The sequence below is a fragment of the Gymnoscopelus microlampas genome (assembly GCF_963454915.1).
Source record: "Gymnoscopelus microlampas genome assembly, chromosome: 13".
Taxonomy (NCBI): Eukaryota; Metazoa; Chordata; class Actinopteri; order Myctophiformes; family Myctophidae; genus Gymnoscopelus; species Gymnoscopelus microlampas.
Window position 1 is genome coordinate 43,367,219 of NC_139950.1, and position 23,999 is coordinate 43,391,217.

Genomic DNA, 23,999 nt, shown 5'->3' on the forward strand with positions numbered 1-23,999 from the left:
TGTTTTCGGATGCAGTCTCCTATTCTTGACATTAACCACTTGAGCCCTACACATAGTAGCTGCCGTGTGTGAGCTTGTAGATCTGCTATTTTCACTTCTTTTGTGCAGCGCTCTTGTATGATTAAGTAGGGCTTTCATTTATGGGCCATTGGGTCACCAAGATCAGTAGCTAGGGTCATCCCATGGGGGTATGGTGCACAACAAATCCCATGGCAATTCAGCCAGTAGTTTTGAATACATTTTGTTTGGGACCCAAGTGGCCATTAACAAGAGCTTGTGACAATAATAACTACATTGGGTCCATTGGAACACATGTTCCTGAAGTAACGGTTTAGGACACACAAGGTTTGACAAAATTACAGCGACAATATCTAAACATTATCAGAAATTTGATGGAGATAAAATAAATTGTCATGATATTGAATGGTTGGAAAAAGTTGAAATATGGAGATACAAGGTTTCTGCCCGAGCCAATTCGCTTAACGGCTCAGTCGTGAAGTCTCTGTCACAGTGAAGCCCTACCGTAGACAAGCACATGTCTCCTCCAATACACATGAAGTCACCAGCCACTGATTTTCACCTGACAGTGAGGAGTTTCCACGGGAGGAAGTAGCTCATACGGAGGAACACGCCGTTTTTCTCCATGAACAACCTGTAGGAGTCGGCGAGTAGGTATTGCTATTGACAGAGTTTGCCCGGCTTCCCACCCTCAAAGTCGGCCAGTTGTGTTTTATGGATGCACCATGGAGGGTTCGAAACCCCAGTCTCTATGGTGGTGGGCAGGAACTTTACCCTTGCGCCACCCGAACGTCCCAAAGTGAAAACCTAACTTCAAAGGACATCACCTCTTGATTGCTGTTTTTGTCCTTGTCTGTTAAGATCAATAAAACAATGAGTGTTCATGGAATAAGACAAGTTTGGGGGCGCTGCTGCCCCAGCCCTTTGTACAAGAGTGTTGTGCAAAAAGTAGGCTATGTTTAGATATAGATACAGGAGTTGCTAACACAACAGATTACATTGCCCGAACACGGTTAATTGTGTTTCTATAGGCGCTCCAACCCAGATGCACCACTACTTGGATAGGTACCTCGACAAACCCTGTTCCGAATGGCTACCTACGGCCATCTCCCAGCACTGGCAACATCAAAGTAAAGCAGTCTTTTATTTTCACTTTGTAGGTGCTCATGTATTGTTCTCTTTCAAGAGCTCAGGTTGAAATAAGCATGCAGTGCTGGAATAATTATAGTTGAAGTACTGTGATGCTCTCTACAGTGTAAAGGGACATTCATGAGCAGTTATACTAAAGAACAAATAACCGGCAGAAAGTAATAATACAGTACATCCTATTATTTGCCAAAAGGGTGTCATTCATTGTGTGGCATTTCATCTTCTACCTGATACTACATGAATTATAGCATTAACGTGAGTGTACTGTAACTGCAGAACCTCTTATATAATCTCCATACAGTATGTATGAGTATGACTCATTGGGATTCTTTTGCCCTCACTGTGCCAGTGAGTCTATCAACAGCATGTAGGAGAGACTATGGGAGACATTTTAAAGCCACAATCCGGTTTAATGAATAAAACATTAGCGTAAACCTGTAAAATCTGTATGGTATAGTGTATGTGGGTCGCAGAACCCACATACACTATACCATACAAAAATACAAATCACAGTTTTTCATAATTAAAAACTAAATCTAGCATTTTTCAAAATAAATTCCATAAATAAATAAAAACAATACCTTTCAGAAGTAGAGAAAATCTACAAGTTCACAAAGTGTCAGAACTTTTTGTTTGTTTGTTTGTTTGTTTGGAATAATGACATGCCCAAAAGCCAAAACCCACCTGGCTGAACTTGCCACTACAACACATTTGGAGTCACAGCTTCAGCTATACTGTACATGTGGACCATGGTTACCTCTTTGGAAGGTGCAATTTCTTTCTTGCTCCCTGAGCTATCACAGCTGTATAGGGGAAACATACTGTACTAACCCCAAGTAGCGCACTAAGTGGAATTTTAACGCTAAGACTCTTTTCCCAGCAAGTTGATGTAACGGGCTGTGTCAAGGGATGGAGCAAAGCTTTTTGCACATACTGTACTGTACAGTGCTCCATAGGGAGAGGGCCTAGGAAACAAGCTAAGTCAAGATCCAGGAAGACTTCCCTTTCTTACTGATGTGAAAAGGACTGATACCAAGGTCAAGGATTGGCCTGAAGGCTGGGAGAGGTGCAACCAGAACGTACAGGGTGGCTCACTTCTACGAAATTAATCCTTACGCTTTATACAGTAAATCCTTGTTTTACCACACCACTTTTCTATAGAAAAAAGTAGTGGTGCAGACAGGAAAGTGATCTCGTCCCTGTAGGATGGAAACCTTGTATGTCCAAAACCCTTTTCAGGAAATGGAAAAAAAAAACTACATGTGTTCGATGGATCTAATATAGATATTATTTAGTCACAAGCTCTTATCAATACTTTTCGTTGGTTTAATAATTATAAAACCTACGGACAGACTTAACCCGCTCAAAACCCAATTTTGGGCATGTCATTTACAGGCACATTTTTTTCCCCAAATGTTTCAAAAATGTAAAATCATTTTCAAAAGTAGTGGAGATAGCAGATCTGCAAGTACAAGCTCACAGTGATCTTGTAGACCGGTATTTTCACTACTCGTGTCATAGGACACTGGTCACTGTTATAGGATGTTATAGGATGGCAATAATGAAAACCATATGAAATACGGAGGTATAAGGTTTCTGCTCGACAACGACAATCCAATATACGTTCCCTAAAGGAAGGAAATGCACCATTTCCGTGTTGGTGTTAACCCAAGTTGTCAGGAAGTTGTATTTTGAGAAAGAAAAGAAAGAACTTATTTTTTTGTGAAAAATATGTTTGATTTCAGTTTGTCTTTAAGCATTATGCAACGTGTTGTGAGCTTGTAAATGTGCTATTTTCAGCATGCAACACCATGGTATGATGGTGTCATTAGGCATTAGTTTATGCATATTGGTTAGTCACATTGCATCTTGATTTCTGCAGTCAACTGAGGTGTTGTCTACTTCCTAGATTAAGTTGACTGTAGCATTATCAAATGTGCGATCTCTATTTATGTATAACTAGAGTTTCGGGGGGCTACGCCCCCCTCAACCCCAGCCGCGCACGGGGCCCAGCGTGGCCGTGTGTATATTGGGGGACCCAAATCGCCGGAGTGAAACTGTGGAAAAGTTTTTTTGAAAAAGGTAAAAATTTGAAGAAATAATATTTGTTATGTTTCAGGGGGTCCACAGGGGGTCCGCGGACCCCCTGATGGTCCACTGACCCCCTGTGGAGTGTTGGGACGCGCAGGGACACCCCTGGAACATTGCGGACCATTTCGGTGTTTTTTTTTTTTTCATGAAGGTGGTTGCTTGTTTCTGGCGCAGGCTGTGCAAACCTGGCAACCCAGCGCATGCTGCCGCACGTTTAAGTGGCGTAGCGTCATGAGGGTCAGTGGGGCCGTGGCTCGGTCAGTGAAGACCCTGTAGTGCGGATGATATGTGGCATAGAGGGGCAGATTGTAAATCCACAGAGGAAACATCCGTGGGCTACCATTGGTTCAGCGATGTGTGCGGTCGGCCTGCGGCCCCTCCTCCTCCACCAATGTGCAGTATTGAGAGCCCTGACGTCACAACAATTGGAGCGATGGGCACTGCACTGTGGTTGGTTAGGGTACACCTAGGGCCCAGGTAGAAGCCAGTTAAAGCCTGCATGGGCAAACCCAGTTAGGACCCGCCTTGGTCCCACATAAACATGGCTAGTTGGGGCCCACCTAAGGGCCAGGTAGAAGCTACTTATAGCCTGCATGGGCATCGCAGTTGGGACTGAAGTGGATGGCGCTGACATTGCTGACATGGGGTCCATATGGTTTAGCCCACCTTGAAACCATATGGGAACTACGCTGGCATGCTGGCTGTAATGCAAACGCTGCATCATACCTGCAGTGTGTAGTTTGATGTTGTGTGTGTAGCAGATATACCTGCAGTGTGTAGATCAATGTCCATAGGAAAGTCAATGCCCAGCAGTGTTTTTTTTCCCCAGCAGAGTTTCTAGTGTCTCTGTGTCTCTCTGGAAGAGGTTGCACATGAACTCTGCAGCCGCACTGAGGCGCTCCAACACAAACACTCTGACATTAAGCTGCTTCACACAACAAACATCAGCACCACGCTGCTGTTTGTCCAAAAGACACAATATCTCCTCTCCCACAGACGTCATGTGTTCATTTATCGACAGCCGTACAGACTCCTTTTGACACATTTTACGTCGTTTATCCAGCTCTTACTGACTCTCCACATCGGGCTGTTATTTTGCTGCGATCAAGTCAACGATGTGAGAGATTAGCTATCACAGACGGACGGACAGGGGGTGAAACATAGTCTTGCGCCATGCCTTTCGGCCTGGCGGAGACAATAAAAAACCGAAAGTAAGGGAAATGGCCATTTCTGCAACAGAAGTAGTCAATAAACTATGCTATGAAAACATGGGCCACATTGGCAAAGAATGTAAGAAAGAGGCAATCATGTAGAAAATAGCCGATCTCCAAGCGTACAAAGCCTCTGAACGTGAGGCGTTTCGAGCTTGTAGATCGGCTATTTTCACAATATGTACTTGTGGAACGGAGTCAAACAGAATGGGGGGGTCCCAGATCAAGTACGTGTATTTGGGGGGGGGGGGGGGGGGGCGGCGTGAAAGGGTTGATAAACACTGCTGTAATCGGAGCGAAATTATCTGAAATTACTACATGAGCATAATGCAGCGTAACATGCGTTGCACGGGGCGGTCCTGCCATTACGTTAGTTACTGTAGTTGCTGTGGAGCTACATAGTTCTCCAGAAGACACACACAAACATACACCATGTACAATGGACGAACTGAGCAGCAATATAGACATTCACCACACGAACGTGCATTGTTGACAAAGTGATTGCACAGCCGCTGCAGGCATGACAACCAGGCTAGCGTTAGCGACATGGCAGCTATCACAGCGCCCTGTCCGTCGTGCTGCAACTGCCTGTGATGGCTACAGCAGTAACAGCAAGCTGTCTGCGATGCCATTGTCTGGAGACTGCTGTTAGCGTGACACGACCAATGAGAGTGAGCGCTGTAGTTGTTGCTAAGATACGGTGGCGTCTCTGCCCCATAGCTTGTAGATCTCTCACACATGATTGGCGTAGGCTGCGTTGCCAGGTCTGACTTTGTGTGTAAGCAATGGGCGGCTTATTTTTGCGCGCCTTTGGGCTCGTTTGCATTGTGCGCACGGCAGCGCTTGTTTAGCGTACGTCAGCGCGACGTGGCAACGGACGTGGCAACGTGAAAGGTGATTGGCTGGTGAAAAGAAACACCCGACGTTACACCAGAAATGGTGCCTGGAGAAAATGGTGACCAAAAAAAAAGTTTGGAAAAAAAGGAAAAAAAAACCGCAGCGGCTGGCTGCTGTTGTGGTGATGAGGTCGTGCGCACGGTAAACGGTACGAAGCTGGCTCCCCTTCCGTTTTGTCCGACATTTGGTGAGTAGAATTAATTATGTTGCGCGGTGGAAAAGGTGTAGTGAACAGTGAGATGTCCCCTACGCGAGGCGTAAATTCAGCGCGGCCGCCGTGGCGAGTCAGTAGGCGACATGTGGTCTGGCGGTGCGTTGTTTATTCGATAACAGAGCTGTGGGGTGTCGCCACCGAGGGTGCGGAAGTTGCTCGCCATTTATATAGTTAGATTGCATTAATTACTTAACACCTTTGCTACCGTAGACAGTACTTGAGACAGTAGTTGAGCTTTTATTGTGATTAAATGAACAAGAGATGAGCTTTAATTGCGATGTGCATGACTGACCAAAATAATTTACAATAGTCTTCTAATTCATATTTGAATATTCGATCCCCCCTCCAAAAGAAAAAGGCAACAACAAAACAACAACTATACACAACATTCTGTTATTCTTTTTTCATAACATGGATCATTAAAATCAAAGGCTATTGCAAATAAATAGGCACTTCAGGATAATCCTTCACAACATTGATTGGCTCAACTGACCGACAATAAATCAAAATGACTCACGATTCACCATCGTAGTCTATAACAGCATTGCATTGGCCTATTAATCCATTAAGACCGGGAAGGCATCTGAAGATTTCTTTGGCTATTCAAAAATAGCATATGAGCTTGTAGATCTGCTATTTTTGAAAAATTGTGAAAATGTGTGCAAATCTTTGAATACATATTTTTTGAGCATTTGTAACTCAAATCTTTGCTTCTGGGGGTCCCTGGAACAAAATATTTTACAAATTATATATATATATACACACATTATATACATTATATTTTATATTTAAAAAATATATATATTCAAAGATTTGCCCAAAATCGTCACGATTTCTTCAAAAAATAGCAGATCTACAAGCTCATAGCGCGGCACTCGGTGCCGAGCTATGAGCTTGTAGATCTGTAGATTTTTGAATAGCCAAAGAAATGCACACAGATGCATTCCCGGTCTGAACGGGTTAACCAGTTGTTTATATAAACAGAAACAAAAATAGCATCTATTAGACCATTGTAAATAAACTGGAAAAGGCAGAGAAAGGACACCTGTGTCTCATCTCTTGTTTTCCATTCTTCCTCTTATTGACACAGCATAGAGCGCTTTGCACTCCTCTGACAGAGGTCCACCCCCCCCCTGCCCGCCCCCCCCTCGTCTTGCCTATTTCTCTCCCACACATTGGCTGGCTCTCTCTGAGGCCTAATTAGTCGGTGGACAGTAGTCAATACAGGAGAGAGTGAAGGTCTCCATGCAGCCGGCTTGAAAGACCCCCCCCTGCCCACCGCCCCCACCCTTAACTTCCTTCAGCCCTCCCTTCCCTTAGATGTATGTTATATTATGTCGCTGTGGGTGGAAACCTTGTACGTCCAAATTCAAAACGGTTACTTTTCAGGAAATGGAAGGGAGAAAAAAAAACCTGTGTTCCAATGGTTCCAATGAAGTCATTATTTACTAGTCAGAGGCTTGTGTTAATACTTTTCATTGGTTCAATATTTATAAAACCCAGACACACTTTCACGTAAAAAAAATACATTAAAGGAGTAGTTCACCCAAAGAAATGACTTTTTTTCTATTAATTGCACACCAAAGCCTTGAATTCATGGAGATTATTATTTTTTTGTTGTTGCATTCCTAAGCCAATAATTTGATGGCCGTGTGTAATTCCGGTAGGAGACACAAAGAGTCTCCTTTGTGTCTCCTACCGGATACATTAGCCGGTAGGAGGCGGTAATCAAATTATTGTCTTAGGAATGCGACAAAAACAAATTCATGGGCTTCATGGGGTGTGTAATTGATAGAAAATCAGTCACTTTTGGGTAATTACTTGTTCAAGTTTTTGGGAACTACTCCTTTAAAAAAAATTGAGGTTGTAGATTGGCTATTTTTGCTACTTTTTGTGTGACAAAGTAGGACATACTTTCACGATAAAAACCCATAAAGAGTTGAAATATGGAGATAGAAGGTTTCTGCCTGACACCAACGACTTGTGGACCAGTAAGTCATCTTGATTTTTAGTGGACACAGGACCCAGGCCCTTCTGTTCCCCAAGCACCGCCTGTTACATAAACCCAGAGGAAGTGTATTGATCTATCACCCCGAGGGTCTCGCTATCAAATACACAAGCACCATACCTACCACTGCAAAAGTGTACAAACTGTAGTGTACGCTGTCTGAGTTACAAATGGATAAATTATCACTGAGAACTTTACTGTGTGCTTACAGGCATACACCGTAAAAGTCCAGAGTGCTCATTTCATTCCGAAAGAGCAAATGGATAAATTAATACCAACGATTTTTTACTGATCTTAGACTCGAGGCATGCGCAATAAAGTCCACAGTGCTCATTTAATTCAGAAAATACAAAAAGGGACCTGTAATGTTTCATTTTTGGGGCGGTGTAGCCGCCCCCTATAAGTGAGTTTTGGACACCGACCAAAAGATTTGTATACCCCCTAACCCTTCCATTGTTAATGCAAATCGATACTTTTGCAAAGTCAGCCAATCACATTACAGCTAGTGTCATCACCACTAACTGTAATGTGATTGGCTGACTTCGCAAATTCAGGACTGTGATTGGCTAGCGAAACACATGACACATGTGCAGCCCTATGAATAGCAGTATGGACTTTAAAAAAAGTCATTTATCCTTTTTTTAAAGTGAGTCATGTTGTGATGACCACACACCGCCCACTTCACACTGGGTATGATTTTTATACTTTAAGAGAAGAGTTGTGAAAAAATGTGCAGCCTCTATTTTGCTATACAACATAGACAAGCAACAAGAGAACATTGTTAAATATACATAACAGTGAAATACTTTTTTATACAAAGAGCGGGTCTAAGCAGTAAGGATATTTAAGTTAGACTAGTCCTAACTAGACTACTACACCACCACAGAGGCATGTCAAATTATAGGATGATTGTGTGTGTGGCACTGGCATGCATACGCACATTGAGTTTTGTATGAAACATGTTTAACAAAAGGCTTATGGATTAATCTGGATTTATATTAGTTTCTCATTGTCTCAAACGTGTGCATTGAATACTGTACATCTTGAAACACTTAGCAAAAGTCCAGTTTTGAATGGCTGCCTGCTGCTATGTGCACAGAAGCACCTCCGGCTACAAAAGCCTGAAGTGCCCAGTTAAGTGAAAGTGAAACTTAACGATTGTGAAAGTTGGATTGTAATTACAAATCTATACATGTACTGTCTGAGTCTGCGAATCACCCAGTTATATTATTCTTATGACGCAATTCAGTTGTTATTGGTGATGTATGTACAGTAATATATGGCTATTTCCATTTGGCTAAAGGAGACAGACTGTCACCAGAGACTGGGATACTCAGCTGAGTATCACCATTACATACTGTAATGTGTGCATATATATATGTGTGTGTGTATTTATGTATTTAGCACAAATACATTGTGGCTCCTAGGGGTCGAGCCGTCTAGAAGAGGGTCTGTGAGTCTGGAGCTAATCTTGCAAAGTGCTGTACTAATCCGCGCCAAATTTCCCATGCATGCTGCCAGTAGGCCAAGGAAGGAATTATAAAGCAACGGAAATTACATCGATATAATCTGCGTGAAAAATGTAATGCCAAATACAGGGTGCAGCCTTAGTGTAGCTCGGTATAGTTTCCTTCTACTTAATAAAGTGAATTTTCTAGTTACGTAAATCAGTATGACCTTTTATGAATTTCAATACAACATCCTTCCAACTTGAATGTTTTTTTGTGATCTGAACAAAAAGTGGAATGTGGTGAGCAAGAGCTCTTGAGATTACATTAGTTCAAGGAACTAATGAAGGTTCTTGGTGAAGCCTTTATAGACTCACTGGTGCTTAGCAACTAATTTATGTATAACTAATTCTTAAGTCTAGCACTGGGATTCAACTATGTGGTGACTTGCAGAAATCTACCATGCAAATTGTTCAACAATGACAAGACCAATCATCTTCCTCATGAGTAATTTAAGTGGGATTTTGGCATAACCCCACCATAGCACCGGTATGACTTATACTAAAGATGAGGCTATTAATGATTCTGAACACGCCATCTACTCTGATCATTGCTAGATTTTAATGCATGCAAGTCTGTTCTTTTGTCTTTTGTGCTATTCAAAGCTACAATATGGGACTTGGTTTAATGAATAAAACTTAATTTTAACCAATCTGTATGGTAGAGTATGTTAATACATTATAACTTATGCAGTGGTTGGGGGAGGACTCCTTGCTCTTCATTCATTGAGACATTCAGACCCTGGTGTCGGTAGGTCACCGAGTGGCTGACACCTGATTGGCCACTAGCTGCGCTGTACTGATTGCATTCTTACCATTGTGACCAGTGAAGTAACGGATTCATCTATACTGGTCATTTAATGAAATTACTGGTACTTTAAAGTAGTTTTCCAAATCCAGTAATGATTTAAATATATAAACTAGTTTGTCCAAGTCGCCTGTTCAGCGCAGTGCGGAATTGAGTCAGATAGCATGAACCTCCATGCAAGTTACACTCTCTCTGCAGAATTCTTCACTGTCAGGAGAGGAAAGTGGAGGAAATGTGACTGTGTACAACCTTCTACAGACCAACAGTGGAGGTTAGCAGCAACAGAAAACACCGTACACACGGTGAACTGACAACCAACTGAGGCTAAATAGAAAAACAGAAAGGAGGGGGTAAACACACAAAAGGTAAAAACAAAACAAAAAACTAACAAAAAAAAACACCATTGTCTTGCAGCCTTCCTGCTTACCTGTATGCATCGTACTGTAGGCATGGACATCCTCTCCAAGGCACCACCCACCATGTGTGTGTGTGTGCCTCTACTGCTCCTCAGCTGTGTTTGTCTCCGGCTGGTGCCAGCACCACCGCCATGAATGTAGGTTTCTCCTTTGTTGTGCCTCTCGGTCTTGTCCAGCAGCAGAACAGGCTCTCTTCCAAAGCCTTTTTTTTCCCCAGAGACTCTTCTTTTTTTCATTTGTTGTTGGTGTGCTCTACCAAAGCCTCCCTCTCACTGGCACAAAGCATTTCTTTGTTGGTGAGTTGTGTGTTCTCTGAGGGCTTTTCTCAGCCTCTATAGTTGCCTCAGTCTCAGATGATCCATGGCTGAGTTGACGTTACGTGTAACATGTTGAGGGTATTTTTACATGAGTACCAGAAAATATGGTTATGCATTATGCATGTACGGTAGAGTTCTGTTGCATCCCATATAGGGATGTAGCCGTTTATTAGAAATACATCAACGAGCATACTTAACAGCTTATTGATTATTTGGGTTTGCATAATAATAAATGCATCTTCTGACATTTTGTTGACAATGTTATTTGGTGGAGGGGAGCTTTTATTAATCAATAGATGAGCTTAGATTCGCAAAAGAATTGGAGAAATATAGGTTGCATTTCCACACTGGGAGGTCTAGTTGATCAGAGAGTGAGAGCCAATGAAAACGAAAATGAAAATCACAAAGTGTATCTCGGGTTGGGACCATTTCACAAAGGACGACGGCAATGTTGCGTGTAAACTTTGTGACATGGTGCCCAAAAACAGCAGCATGAGCAGCATGCTAAATGTGCTTGTGCTGCCTGGTAATCTGGTAGATATTAGATGTGTATACAGTATAAGCAGCAGTGCTTATTTGTTGTTACAAACCTGGTGACCCCAATAGAAAAAATAAAAGTGCAGATTTGCGCTCACCGCCTAAAAGAGCTAAATTAGCAAACTACTCTCTCCATTGACATCAATGGCAACTGTCGCTCTTACGTGTGTCCTATGTGAAAGAGACCCTCCTGGTTACACCGTTAATAAAAAAATAACTAAGTAAAATAAAACTGTTAATTAACCAAATATTGATGTCATCTAACCGGCTGCAAAATGATCCGTTTTTGGCATAATGTAAGGCAATAGTGGTCGGATGTGGCTGAAACGTTGCCCTAACATGAAGTCATAGATAGCCTATGTCCAAAAAAAATGTAAATGAAAAAAATAAAAAATAAAAACAAAACTGCTCAGTATGTAAATAAGCAGTTTTTACTCACATAATGTGAGTGGATTAATGTATAGCCTATGTGAATACCTTACTGCACATTCTATGAATCCAGATACTAAGCCCCCCTCCCCTTATTCTGCACATGTCCCCCATTGCGCTAAACTTGTTTATTCATTGATGTATTTAATCTTCTTAAGTGTTGTTTACCTGTACTATTGCAACTATTTATTTATGTATGTATTTTTAATCTACTGAAGTGGTTATTTTTGTAATATTTTCTTCTCTTTTATTTTTTGTATTATTATTACATCCAGTATTGTCATTAACATTATTACAGTGTATTGTATTGTTGTTAGCATATTGTTGCGGAACATGCCACACCAACATTGTGCTTGATTGTACTTGTATGAGCGAGTGACACAACCATTTTGAACACACACATGGAACTCCAAGATTCACATGGGAGCCAACACCATTATTACTCCCCTGTCATGTTAAATGAGGTTTGCTGTGGTCAGAGAGGTCTGTAGTCTAGACCGGCTCAGAAATCCCTGATGACCGGCTCAGAAATCCCTGATCAATCTCATAGTGCCCGGGCGGCAGTGGCTCAGGAGGTAGCTTGGGAAATGGGAAAGGGTTCCCGGTTCGATACCGGCTCCCCAGTGTTACTGTCGAAGCGTCCTTGAGCAAGACACTTGCTCCCAAGGCGGGTTGGTGCCTTGCATGGTTTGCTCCGCTGTCAGTGTGTGAATGTGTGTGTGAATGGGTGAATGTAATGCACGTTGTAAATCGCTTTGGCGAAAGGCGTTAGGAATAGTTAGGAATGGTGGTAGTTACCCTCCTGTTCTCTCTTCTCTCAGCTCCTGCTGCTGTAGTCGCGTCACACGGTTAGACTTCCACATCGTCTTCTCCAGTTGTTGCTTCAGACCTGTTTTAGCTACGCAAAGCTTTTGGGCAGGCACTGCAAGGCGCTGGTCCAGGCTGTGGCGGTCTTCTAGAATCTGAACCGCTGAGGAAAGATTCTTCCTCATTCTGCTCACAGAGCAGTTTTTCACATGACATCATGTGAGCATTGTTGCGTCCCAGAGCCTATGTGCACTTACTTCTTCATCAGACTCTTGTTCAATCTCAACTCTCTCCAGATGGGTATGGTGGTCGGCATATCCTGTCTTGTTTCCAGCCAGTTCGATGTGCGCGTACTTCCCGCTCTTCCCTTTCTTCCTTCCGCGTGGTGGTTGGGCTGACCTCCTTCCATTACTGGTTGGGGTCAAGACGGCCAGCTCCTTCACCCTGTTAGCGTAGTGTAGCGTATTGCGGGTATTTTCACATGATGACATACCAGGAGATATGGTTGAAATCATGCATGTACGGGAGTCCTCCCCAATTAAGGAGTCTTTGAGGACCTGAGTGAGCTTGCTGTCCCTGAAGGGAGTGTAAGGGTCATTGCGTCGCAGAGCCCTGATGCACTTCTTTAGCGCCAGCAGACTCTTGTTTATCTCAGCTCTTTCCCGACGAATGTGTTGGTCAGTGCTGTACGCATCAGCTGCTCTCTCATTCCCAGCCAGGTCGATGAGCGAGAACTTCCCGTGCATCTTCCCCTTCCTCCTCAGAATGATCTGGAAGACGGCGTGGCTCCTTGAAGAGCGCGCGTTTGCCGACGTCTGACCCTGTGTTCTCCAGCTGCTACCCACCTCTATGAGTTTGAGAACATCCTCCGAACATTCGACTTCTGTCTCCTGTAGTCCTAGCACACGAACCTGTTTACCATTATCTGACACCCTCAGCTCAGTTTTACCATTCAGAAGGTCAAACACCATCCCGTTGTATATTTCAAAGAAGGTTGCGGACACTTGTAGTTCTAACTTGCTATAGATGGGTTTCTTCAACATGAGAAATACATCCCAAGCAGTCAATGCGTAGATTCCTTTGGAACAATCCTGGCTTCCGCCAGAGATTTCTCCACACATAGTATGTGTTTTTCCACTTCCCGTCTGTCCATAGGCAAAGCAGGTAGCCATGCCCCTCTCGAAGATGGTCTCCACCAGAGGCCTAGCTGTGAACCTGTACACCATCTCGTTGGTCGTGGAGTCGTCAAAGGTGTAGTCGAAGCGGAAGGTCTGGTTCTTCAGGTAGCTGGTCAGGTCCACCTTCTGTTTGGGTTTGTGGACCATCACCACGTCTTTGCTGGGTATGGTGATCACGTCCAACTCCTTCATGGCCCGTTCCTTCTTGTTCAGCGGACGCTTCCTCACACAAACGCATATTCTGTGTTTTTTAATCAGATCTGTGGTGGTCAGAGGTGCGCAGTCTAGACTGGTTCGAAAATCCCTGATCATGTACTTGATCTGCTGCTGTTGACGTTTTTCTCGGGTCTCCCCCTCTCCATTTGATGTCCTCCTCCTGTTCTGCAGGTATTGTTGGGCAGTCTCCTCCTCCCCACTTGATGTCCTCCTCCTGTTCTGCCGGTATTGTTGGGCAGGGGGAGGGGGGGATGTCTCTGGCTCTGAGGGAGACCTGGCGCTCTGTACGGCTCTGTTATGTCTGGATGGAGCAGCGTCACTCTTAGACGGGGCAATTGTACGATGGTTCTTTGCAATTCTATTGATTTTAACAGAAGCAGCAGTGGGACGCGGTGGGGGGGTCCCGGGGGGGCTGGGGACAATGTCCTCATCTGGGGCAACATCTGGGTTTAGAGCAAATATAAATCCCAAGTCGACCTCTTTAGCTTTTGGCTCCCCGTTCTCAATCCATTCCACGGTGACAGTCTTCCTGTCCTCGTTCAGCGAGGTCACCAATGCCCGGTGGATTCGCCAGTTTTGCTCATCGCCGCGGTTTATTTCCACATGAGTACCAACATCAATCTTTCCAAAACCACATGCCATCCTACATCAGATTAATTAGTGAGATTGAACTCTTTTGATATGCATATAACTATCCATATACCTATCCATATACCTATCCATATAACTATAAACTAAGCTCTCCAGTGCTTTGCTCGTTTATTTGTATTCCCAGACCCTCCGGAGTTGCTTCGTCACACCCGATTGGACGGTGTTTTGACAACGTCATGGTTGCTATTGTAGCAGAGATCAAACAGAATAGTTTTTATAGTATGGCTCTGTAGGAGAGGTGAGCAGGCTAGAAGTGTCTGCCTGTAGGCCAGCAGGCCAAGGAAATACCTGGACATAATTTTTCTACATGTGGATCAGATCGGACTGTATACTTTTCCCAAATTTGGAGTCATACGTCATAGATAACTCATGTCATAGACTGGCCAAATGAAGTCTGAGGGAGCCACGCTGTTGTTAGACCCCGTATTTTTATCTCTGCAAAGTCGAAGGCAAGGGGAGGAGATAATGTTTTCGCCCATGTGTCCGCATGCAGCTAATCTCGCAAATCTGGATTTGGTGTCACTTTTTTTGGTGAATTTTATTCATTGTTGAACAATTTTCCCCTGGATTCCTTGGATTATGACACAACCTCCTACATTAGTGCCAGACTAGATCACCCGCCATTTAGCATTTTCGTCAAAACTTTGCTACTTTTGCTACTACTACTACTTACAAACTATTATGTCCAAAACTCACACACATCGGTACACATTACTGTATCTCTGGACTCGTACGATGAAGATGTGTGCGCACGCACACACACACACACACACACACACACACACACACACACACACACACACACACACACACACACACACACACACACACTCACGGACGGGGTGCAAAACATAATCTCGGCCATGCCTTCAGCCTGGCGGAAACAATAAAGAAAATAAATACTTACAATTACAAATAATTATGGCAGCCAAATATATTACACGTATTAGCCATGTACATTTATGCAAGTAATATAGCACAACAAACACAAACAAACACTATCCTTCATTTTCGCCTTGCCTACTTGTTGTTAACTAGTTGTACGAACTCTTGTTTTATTGGATCTTGTTTATTCGATACACTTATTTGTTTTAGCTCTTGCTCATTTGATTTTCCTATTTTGTCTCATCTGTTTATGAAAGTATGTTGCTGATATATTGTACTTTTACTTTAGCGCTAGGAATACTCTTAGTTGCTTGTTTTAGAAGAGAATGCACTTAATACTTCTGGTGATTAGTAGTTTCGTTCCCTACCTATAGTATGTTGAATGCACTTATTGTAAGTCGCTTTGAATAAAATGCTAAATGACTGTAATGTAATGAATCTAGCAATTTGTACAGATTGAGAGAGAGAGAGGGAGAGGGGGGGCGGGGGGGAGAGAGAGAGTTATAAACTCTTTACGAGCCTTAGTCAGAAACAGCCCATTACCGGGGTGGTGTGCATCCTTCATGATCATTTTTGCCCTACTCAAGCACCTGCTGGCGTTTGCATCCTGCAGGGACGGCAGGGAGCTCCCTGTGGTGCGCTTGGCCAACTGCAACGCCTTCCACGGGATTCGCAGATCCTGGGAAGAGCTATTCCCATAACATATTACATACAGTGACTTCCATTTGTAGCCTGCACTCTCAGAGTTGAGTTCACACTGATGATTTTGCTGTGTAGCAATGCCCAGCTCCTTTGTCATTTGTGCCCGTACTCTGTCTGCACCATCTTTGTTCTTCCTGTATCTGGACATGGCTGTATGCCATGGTGTGAGAGTTTGAGAGCACAAAGCCAGTGCTAATTAAAGTGGGCAAACTTCAACAAGCTTGTCTCACTCTCACTGACCTTTATCAAAACACTGGCATTCATGTCGGGCAAACGCTGGCATATTCCCCTGAAAGCAACGTAGGCGTCAAAGTAAACAAACACAGCCTCATTAGGTTGCACCAGAGGGCATCCTATCGCCCTCGTAATCTTATGTTGCTTAACAATTCGGCAGACCCTCTACTCCCTTGTGGTCGGTGGACGTTGTGTCCCTTACAGACTGTGGAACACCACGTTCCTCCCCGGTATCAGTCTGGACTTCGGCCCATAGGGAGCCAGTATGAGAAATCAGAAAATGATATTGATGCTTTTCACTGTTGTACGGACAGCAGTTGAAACGCAGTCACCGATTGGCCCGATCATTTTCAGATTTCTCATACTCGCTCCCTATGGGCCGAAGTCCAGACTGATACCGGGGAGGAACGTGATAGTGAATGGCGATCGTGGTCAGGAGGAGGAGGACAATCTCCTCACTTTCATTGTTAAAACTGGGTGGAAAACGCAGTAAAACAAAACTGCATTGCAAAGTCTTTAGGGCAGTCCTTCATATTGGGGTGCGTTGACATGATGGTTTCCAAAGCAGTGGGTGTAGGTTGTTCTCGCTGCTGTTCTAGCAACCTCCTTTCATCCTTTCATGTACTGTATGTATGTATGTACACACACACACACACGCACACGCACACGCACACACACGCACACGCACACGCACACGCACATGCACACGCACACATGTACTGTATCTCCTACTCCCACTCTCTCTCTCTCTCTCGCTGATTGAGCCCCCTCTGGCCTTTTCATAGAATTGCTATCTGCTCAAATGTTGTCGAAATTGTTTATCCTTTGGAGCAAATATAAGGCCAGTAAATGAAAAAAAAAATCATGAATTAATTGGGCTTTTTTCTTGGACAGAACCATTAGTAGGGGTCAGAAGGCAGTACAATCCTGAGTGTTAATTTAACACTGATAGCGTACAGATGTACATTTGTATACTACTACTCTCAGGGTCCATTTTGTGGAACCCTGTAGAGCAGATTTGTCATCACTCTCAACTGAATGTAGCACCTATGTAAATGTTGCTAGGATACGGGCTGAACATTGTGTTATCTTGAGAATATAGGTACAACATACAATGCTAACATTTCCGTTACTTTGACATAATTTTACCCAATAGGATAAACACATTATTTTTCCATCGACAAAAGAAAGACCATTAGCAGGCACGCAGGCACACAGGCACATTGACGTCAGAGAAAGTGAACGTGACATCGAATCATTGAAAGTAATAGCGACGGTCCTCTCAAGATGGCGCTCACCATGGAAGAGGGGGGTACCATCTTGAGAGCCACATTGACAGGAGCTTTGAGAGGCTTGAGAGGCCCTTTGAGTTCAATGGATGTGTGTGTGTGTGTGTGTGTGTGTGTGTGTGTGTGGGGGGGGGGGGGGGGGGGGGGGGCATACACAGTGGTGTAAAGTAACTTAGTACATTTAATCAAGTACTGTACTTAAGTAAACCTTCGAGGATTGTTTACTTTACTGGAGTATTTCCCATTTTCAATACTTTTACTTTTTAAATATCAGAGGCAAATATTTTTACTCCACTACAATTATTTGACAGCTGTAGTTACTAGTTACTTTGCAGATTTAGAGTATTATTACAAAACATACATTATCCACTTCAGCCCTATATACATTTCGTCCATTTGAAAATAGCCGATCTACAAGCTCACAATGCGTCGCGATGCGACGCATTGTGAGCTTGTAGATCTGCTATTTTCAAAAGATTTGATACATGTTGAACTTGGGAAATGGGACATTCTGCACACAATGTACTTTTACTTTTGGTACTTTAGGTATAATTTGATGCCAATACTTCTGTACTTTTACTCAAGTACATTTTGAATACCGGACTTTTACTTGGAACAGAGTATTTCTACACTGCAGTATGACCCCTTTTGCTTAAGTGAAACATTTTGAGTACTTTTTCCACCACTGGCCATAACATTCTCTCTATATGGCGTCATCACCATGATGTCAGAAATCTACAGGGATGCCACGCCATTATTAGAGCCTGTCTATGTTTTACGTTGTGTGTTCCTTCGTGCTCTCGTCCAACTCCTGAAGATTGTTGCAATAACCTTCTACAGAATCACTGTAATCTCTCAACAAGAGGGTGGGGATTATGGGTTAGGGGCTGCACCATTGATGTACTGTGATAGTGTGATAGACTGGACGTTATCCAACATCATGACTTTCTATTGACCGGGGATGAGTAGTGTTTATTACACTCACCGGAAAACCATGTGAGATTTAAAATAGACGGGCAGCAGCCAGCTCGAACGATGAAAGTCTGGAACAATGCAAGTTAGGAATATGTTAATCTCTCAAGAACAGATTCTACTCTCCGCTTGAATCTGTCGGGGGGGTTCGTCATATCGCGTACGCACTGGCCTACAAGAGGGCGTGCCTTCAGATCAGGAAGCAGGTCGCGCTTTACCCAATCAAATGTAGTGGGCGGGATTTACGTGTGTACCGATCCTTCCCCACTAGAAACAAACCGAAACTCATTTAACAATAGCGTCCTCGGAGCAGACAAAACCACGGAAAGATATTCACATTTTAACTTGCTCTTTCATCATAGAAACAAGTGGGCTTATAGCCAAAACGATCCATGTTCTCTAGGAGAAGTGGTGTTAGTGTTCCATGTAGAAATATTGTTAGTGGGAATGAAAACATAGTCGCACCACCGGAAGTGAAAGGCTGAAGGCAGACCAAAACCCCGGTTTCCTTGCGTACGTGTGCTACGTCGACTTCCTCCCAGAGCCAAGTGAGATAAAAAACAGCAGAGGTAAAAAACAGCAGAGGGCGCTGTTTTTCCTTTTCATTTGGCGATGGGTTCCCAGATTGGGAATATGTTAGCCTGGCATGGCCAGACTAATACTACTGCGTAGTTACTAGTCTGGAATCGCTGTGTCCCTTTTATGCCCATACTGTATGGAGATACCTGATGTCATCAGTATATGCCGGCGGTTCTGGACAACTGCCTAACCGAACGACTCGGTGCCGGGAACCGCTTTCCCTCGAGTCCTCACCGATGCACGTGCCGAGTTTGAAGTCGGTTGGTCTACATATGGGCATACAAGGGGCAAGGACAGGTACGACGGTAACTCTGACAAAGCCCCCACACTATGACTCAGACATATTTTTTTGGTCGTATCGGCAGTGCAACGTAGGTGTGAGGGCCGCTGAACCTCTAGTAATGTATATTTGCTGGGGACCCCCTGGAACCACCTCAAGGACCCCACTTTGAGAACCACTGGCTTAGAGAGAGTTTGCACTTGAAGTGGACAGCCTGACAGCAGGAGAACACAATGTAAGCCCGTTCGAACTCAAGGTCCCAGTTAAAAGAAGAAATGAACCTCACGCCTGGACTGTTTCCTCAGCAACCTTACTCTGGCCATTACACTAACCTCAGTGAGAAATAACTCAAACTGTCACAACCTCCTGTGTCATGGAAACTGAACCTTGCTCCTCTGTCCTGCTTTACAAGCTATATTTTGACTAGCCTGGGATCAACTCCTTTTTCGGTTTTCTGATCTGGTCTAGAGCGGATATAACCCATGGTGGAATCCACGAGTGCTGTGCACCTCCAAAATGATTCCCCTAGTTTAAAATGTGTTACGTTTGGTACAGTATAATCATTTTGTTTCTTTTGGTATAATAATAATCGTTTGGTATAACCATCTTTTATTCTTACTTATGTATCGTGACTTGCGATAAACGTTTTAGAATGAAAACCAGAAATTCTGTCAAGTTGTAAAAAAAAATAAAAAAAATAAAAGGTGTTATTTCTCTTCCTAAGGTCGTAATAAACTTGGTCAGCTCGTTTTGAAAAACAAACAAATGCTTTAATCTTCGTCTAATCACGAAAACGTGTTGTGTACAGTACCATTGAATCGCAGATACCCGGGCAGTTGATTGTTTTGTCTTGGGAGCTTCGTGTTAGTTGTTGACATTACATACATAAATATGGGAATTCAGGAAGCTTTTAAAATAAGCTTTTAGACAGAGCCAGCGTGTCTCAGGGTGGCTCGCGTCAAGCTGACAGGAATTCAATAATTCCAGAGCCTCATTAAGTGTTGCCAATTTACCTCCTGTAATGTGTCATGGCACATCTGCAACTGAAGTCCCCCTAGCAGACAGTATAAAGCCTGCTTTATACTTAGTCGTACAATGGTGTCCCGTACCAAGAATACCGTAGACCAGGGGTCTTCAACAGGGGGTCCGGGACCCCTAGGGGGTCCTCAGAGTTACTGCAGGGGGGGCCGCCAAACCTTTGTGTGATAGGAACTTTTTTTTTTTTTTTTCACATAAATCACTTTATTCTAAGTGGAACGTTAGCAAAGATGTTTGGGGTAGGGGGAAAAAAGAGCAGACCAAGTACAAGTTTTCTGAGTATTGCTTGGTTTAAGTGGTTAAAGGTAGGGTAAGTGATTTTCTTTGGTTAAAATAAGTGTTAAATAGCTCTATATTCTGATAGTACTCATTGCTATAGAGTGTTTGTTCGGTAAAAGGAGTCTCCTTGTCTCTCCAGCTCTTTAAAAACAGAAAATACATTTTCGTTTCAGTTTCAGTTTAATTTTAAATTTTATCCAATCAGGATAGAGAACTCAATCAGGTTAGATTAAACAAGTGAAATTGGAAGTGATGACACTAAGAAATGAGCAGGCAAAATTGGAACTGGAACTCTATAAAAATTAAGCTTAAAAATGGGTACTTTCTCCTGATTGGTTGAGATTTTGACACCTACCGGAAAATGTATTTTCTGTTTATTAAAGAACTGGAGAGACAGGGATACTCCTGTTACTGAACAAACACTCTATAGCAATGATTACTATCAGAATATAGTGCTTTAATCTTTTAACAAAATACTTTTTGTTTTAACCAAAAAATATCACTTACCCTACCTTTAACTGTCTGAAAATACACATACACGTCTATGAAGCTATACAAATGTTTGATATGCAACACAATTTTATACAACATGTAGTGGGGGGGTCCCTGCTTCATCTCTCTCTCAGCTAAGGGGTCCTTGGCCTGAAAACGTTGAAGACCCCTGCCGTAGACAATCTTCAAGCCTCATCACGGCGCATTGTGAGCTTGTAGATTAGCTGTATTTGGCGGAATCCGGAGCTCGACACGATCTGCAGCAGCAGCAGCATTAGTAGATGTTATTGCTCATGCAGCACCTCACCCAGGTGCCCAGTGAAAGCTCCACTATTCGCATTCAGAGGGAGACCTCCGCACACACAGCCCTCGCGCCTCCCATCCCTTTGCTTTGCTTTGCCGCTGACAAAATAAAAGAGGAAATCAATGAAACCCGAGGATCAATAGGACTCCACATCTCCTCCATTGCCAAGCCCATCTGCTGCTTTTTTTTTTTTAAAGATGATGTAAAGTTCAATGCTGAAAATAGCTGCAGTCTGACATTAATTCTTCCCCGGCAAATGCAGGGGTATGAAATGGTACAAGTAAGCTTCCATTGAAAGTTCACACAATAACCTGTGCTGAATACCTGAGGGTGCTTGGAACTGTAACCTGAAAAGCCATTATCCACTATTTATGAGGGATATAGCCGAGTTCTTTCAATGTTCAGAGTGTCCATATGTGTTTATTTTTCACCCTTTGCGTCAACAGAGCACAATGTCGAGTAACAAGAACAAATGACATATGTCATGTGTGTGACCGGGATAACGGGTTGGAATGGAATGCATGAACCCTTTCTCTCTCACACACACACACACACACACACACACACACACACACACACACACACACACACACACACACACACACACACACACTCACACACATTCTTCACGGCTGGTGGGTGGTGAGTAAAGGAGACAGTCGGCAAATGTACATTCACTCTCACATTCAGTGTATGTGACAAATGAACACAGTTATGCTACGCTACGTTATCGCTTTTGTCTTTTTTTTGCGTTCTGGTGGGTTTGCCGCAAGCCGTTCTCACCGGGCAGGCAGACACCCGGCGGAGAGAACACAGCAAAAACAAAGAGGCTGTATTTGCAATATTATTCAATACTGGAACAACTGTGTGTTTATCGGCTACAATGAATAGTTTCTTTAGAAACAAACTGCGGCAGTCCTGTCTGTCTGTCTTGTCTGTTCCCCAGCACCGGGCAGCAAAAGCCGTCAGTGTCCGCTCCGAGGAGCGCCGCGGCTCGCTTACACGCCCGCCCAGAGCATGGGGCCGCCCAGAGCATACACTCGCCCAGAGCATGGGAACGAATTTGCAAGCATTTATTGGCCCATTGGCCGTCAATCAGCCCAATCATCAAAAGGTGGCCGGGAATCTGTTCTGGACGTCTGACCCATAGATATAGAAACCTAGATACCTCATTGGCCTCTGCAGTTCATTGGAGCAACCTGTATCGCTCTGGTGGCCGCCATATAGAGGGCAAGCTGACACTCAAAGTGACTACTGGCCAATCACAGCGCGTCTAACTGACTAGTTGCTGCGCGGCTGCCTCTTACGAAAAGACCCGCCCCCACCTGTCTCTGATTGGCCTACCGAACGTCCCCTTCTGTGACGCACGCGGAAGTTTCTGTGGAAGCGGAAGCGCGCCCGAGATACAGACGCTGCCGCCTCAGAGCCGGAGGAGGCATCTACCTTTATATGTCTGTCTATGGTCTAACCAAGTACATTTTCAGGATCTGTGGGAGATCGCTCTCTAGGCCAAGGATGCTCCTTCAACAATCAGGAATTCATGGGATGGTGCGGATTTCTCTTTGAAGCATGTCAAGTAATCTTGTATTCCCTTTCTGCTTAACACCAATATATCACACAACAGTATCTGAAACATACATATTATTATCTGCCTATTGGGATTCAACCTTCACAGGTCAAATTTGTACCTTTCCTTTAATATTATCTCATAATCCCCTTTATCTTCATTGTAAGCAGACATAGCATTTGTAACTGTGTTATCGGCTATGCAATGAAGGATGGTGCGGTGTCAACGCTGACTTTATTCAAAGTGAAATAAAGGAAAATGGGGAGATTGGAAAGATACTGTCCGGAAATTATGTATGCCTGTGGGGGCAAACAATCTAGAAACGGTACAGAAACCATCATACCAATCTATATAATGTGCAGATCTTTGAAAACAAAACAAAAACAACACAGACCCAAGCTAGTGCTTCATTTCATCACGTCTGATGGATGGAGTCAATGAGAAGATTAGCTCTGCTGTTCCCAGGAGCGGGCCAATGCAGGCTAGTGATTTCTGGAGTGAATATACCATGGGACCGTGTCAATTAGGTGATCTTGCAAAAGTCGATTGATTGCTTTTTGTATCTGATCTCATGCTTTCATCGCCATTTCTTCTACTTACTGTACATCTCGTATGATAAATATGTGTGGTCAAATAGGAACTGGCCAATTGACTGCATACACATGCAGACACACTGAAGCCCTATTTTCAAACGTGTGTTGTGAGCTGAGCAATTTTAAGGTGTTATACTAAAAAGGTAATGAGGAAATTGATACATTTTGACATTTCATAAACATGAATGCCAGGTTGAAAGTGGTTAAATATCTGCAGTGCCTGCATGTGCAAAGAATTCAAAGGTTTTATCGAGGTTTCTAATAGATGTATTGATACCTTAGTTGTTGTTAACCACTTACACACTCTGTTGTGTTCCTTGTTACCACCAAA

The 23,999-nt window shown here is 43.4% G+C and overlaps 1 protein-coding gene across 1 annotated transcript in view; it reads right to left on the reverse strand.

Moving 5' to 3' along the window:
- LOC311058675 (kinesin-like protein KIF2A) overlaps positions 1-23,999 on the reverse strand; it is a gene marked incomplete at both ends in the record, with an annotated part of 44,498 nt that overhangs the window by 16,306 nt on the left and 4,193 nt on the right. The window contains 6 exon segments of the mRNA XM_084076138.1: positions 12,401-12,595; positions 12,667-12,820; positions 12,823-12,838; positions 12,841-14,446; positions 15,930-16,191; positions 17,574-17,594. Coding sequence (XP_083932264.1) covers positions 12,401-12,595; positions 12,667-12,820; positions 12,823-12,838; positions 12,841-14,446; positions 15,930-16,191; positions 17,574-17,594 — 2,254 coding nt within the window.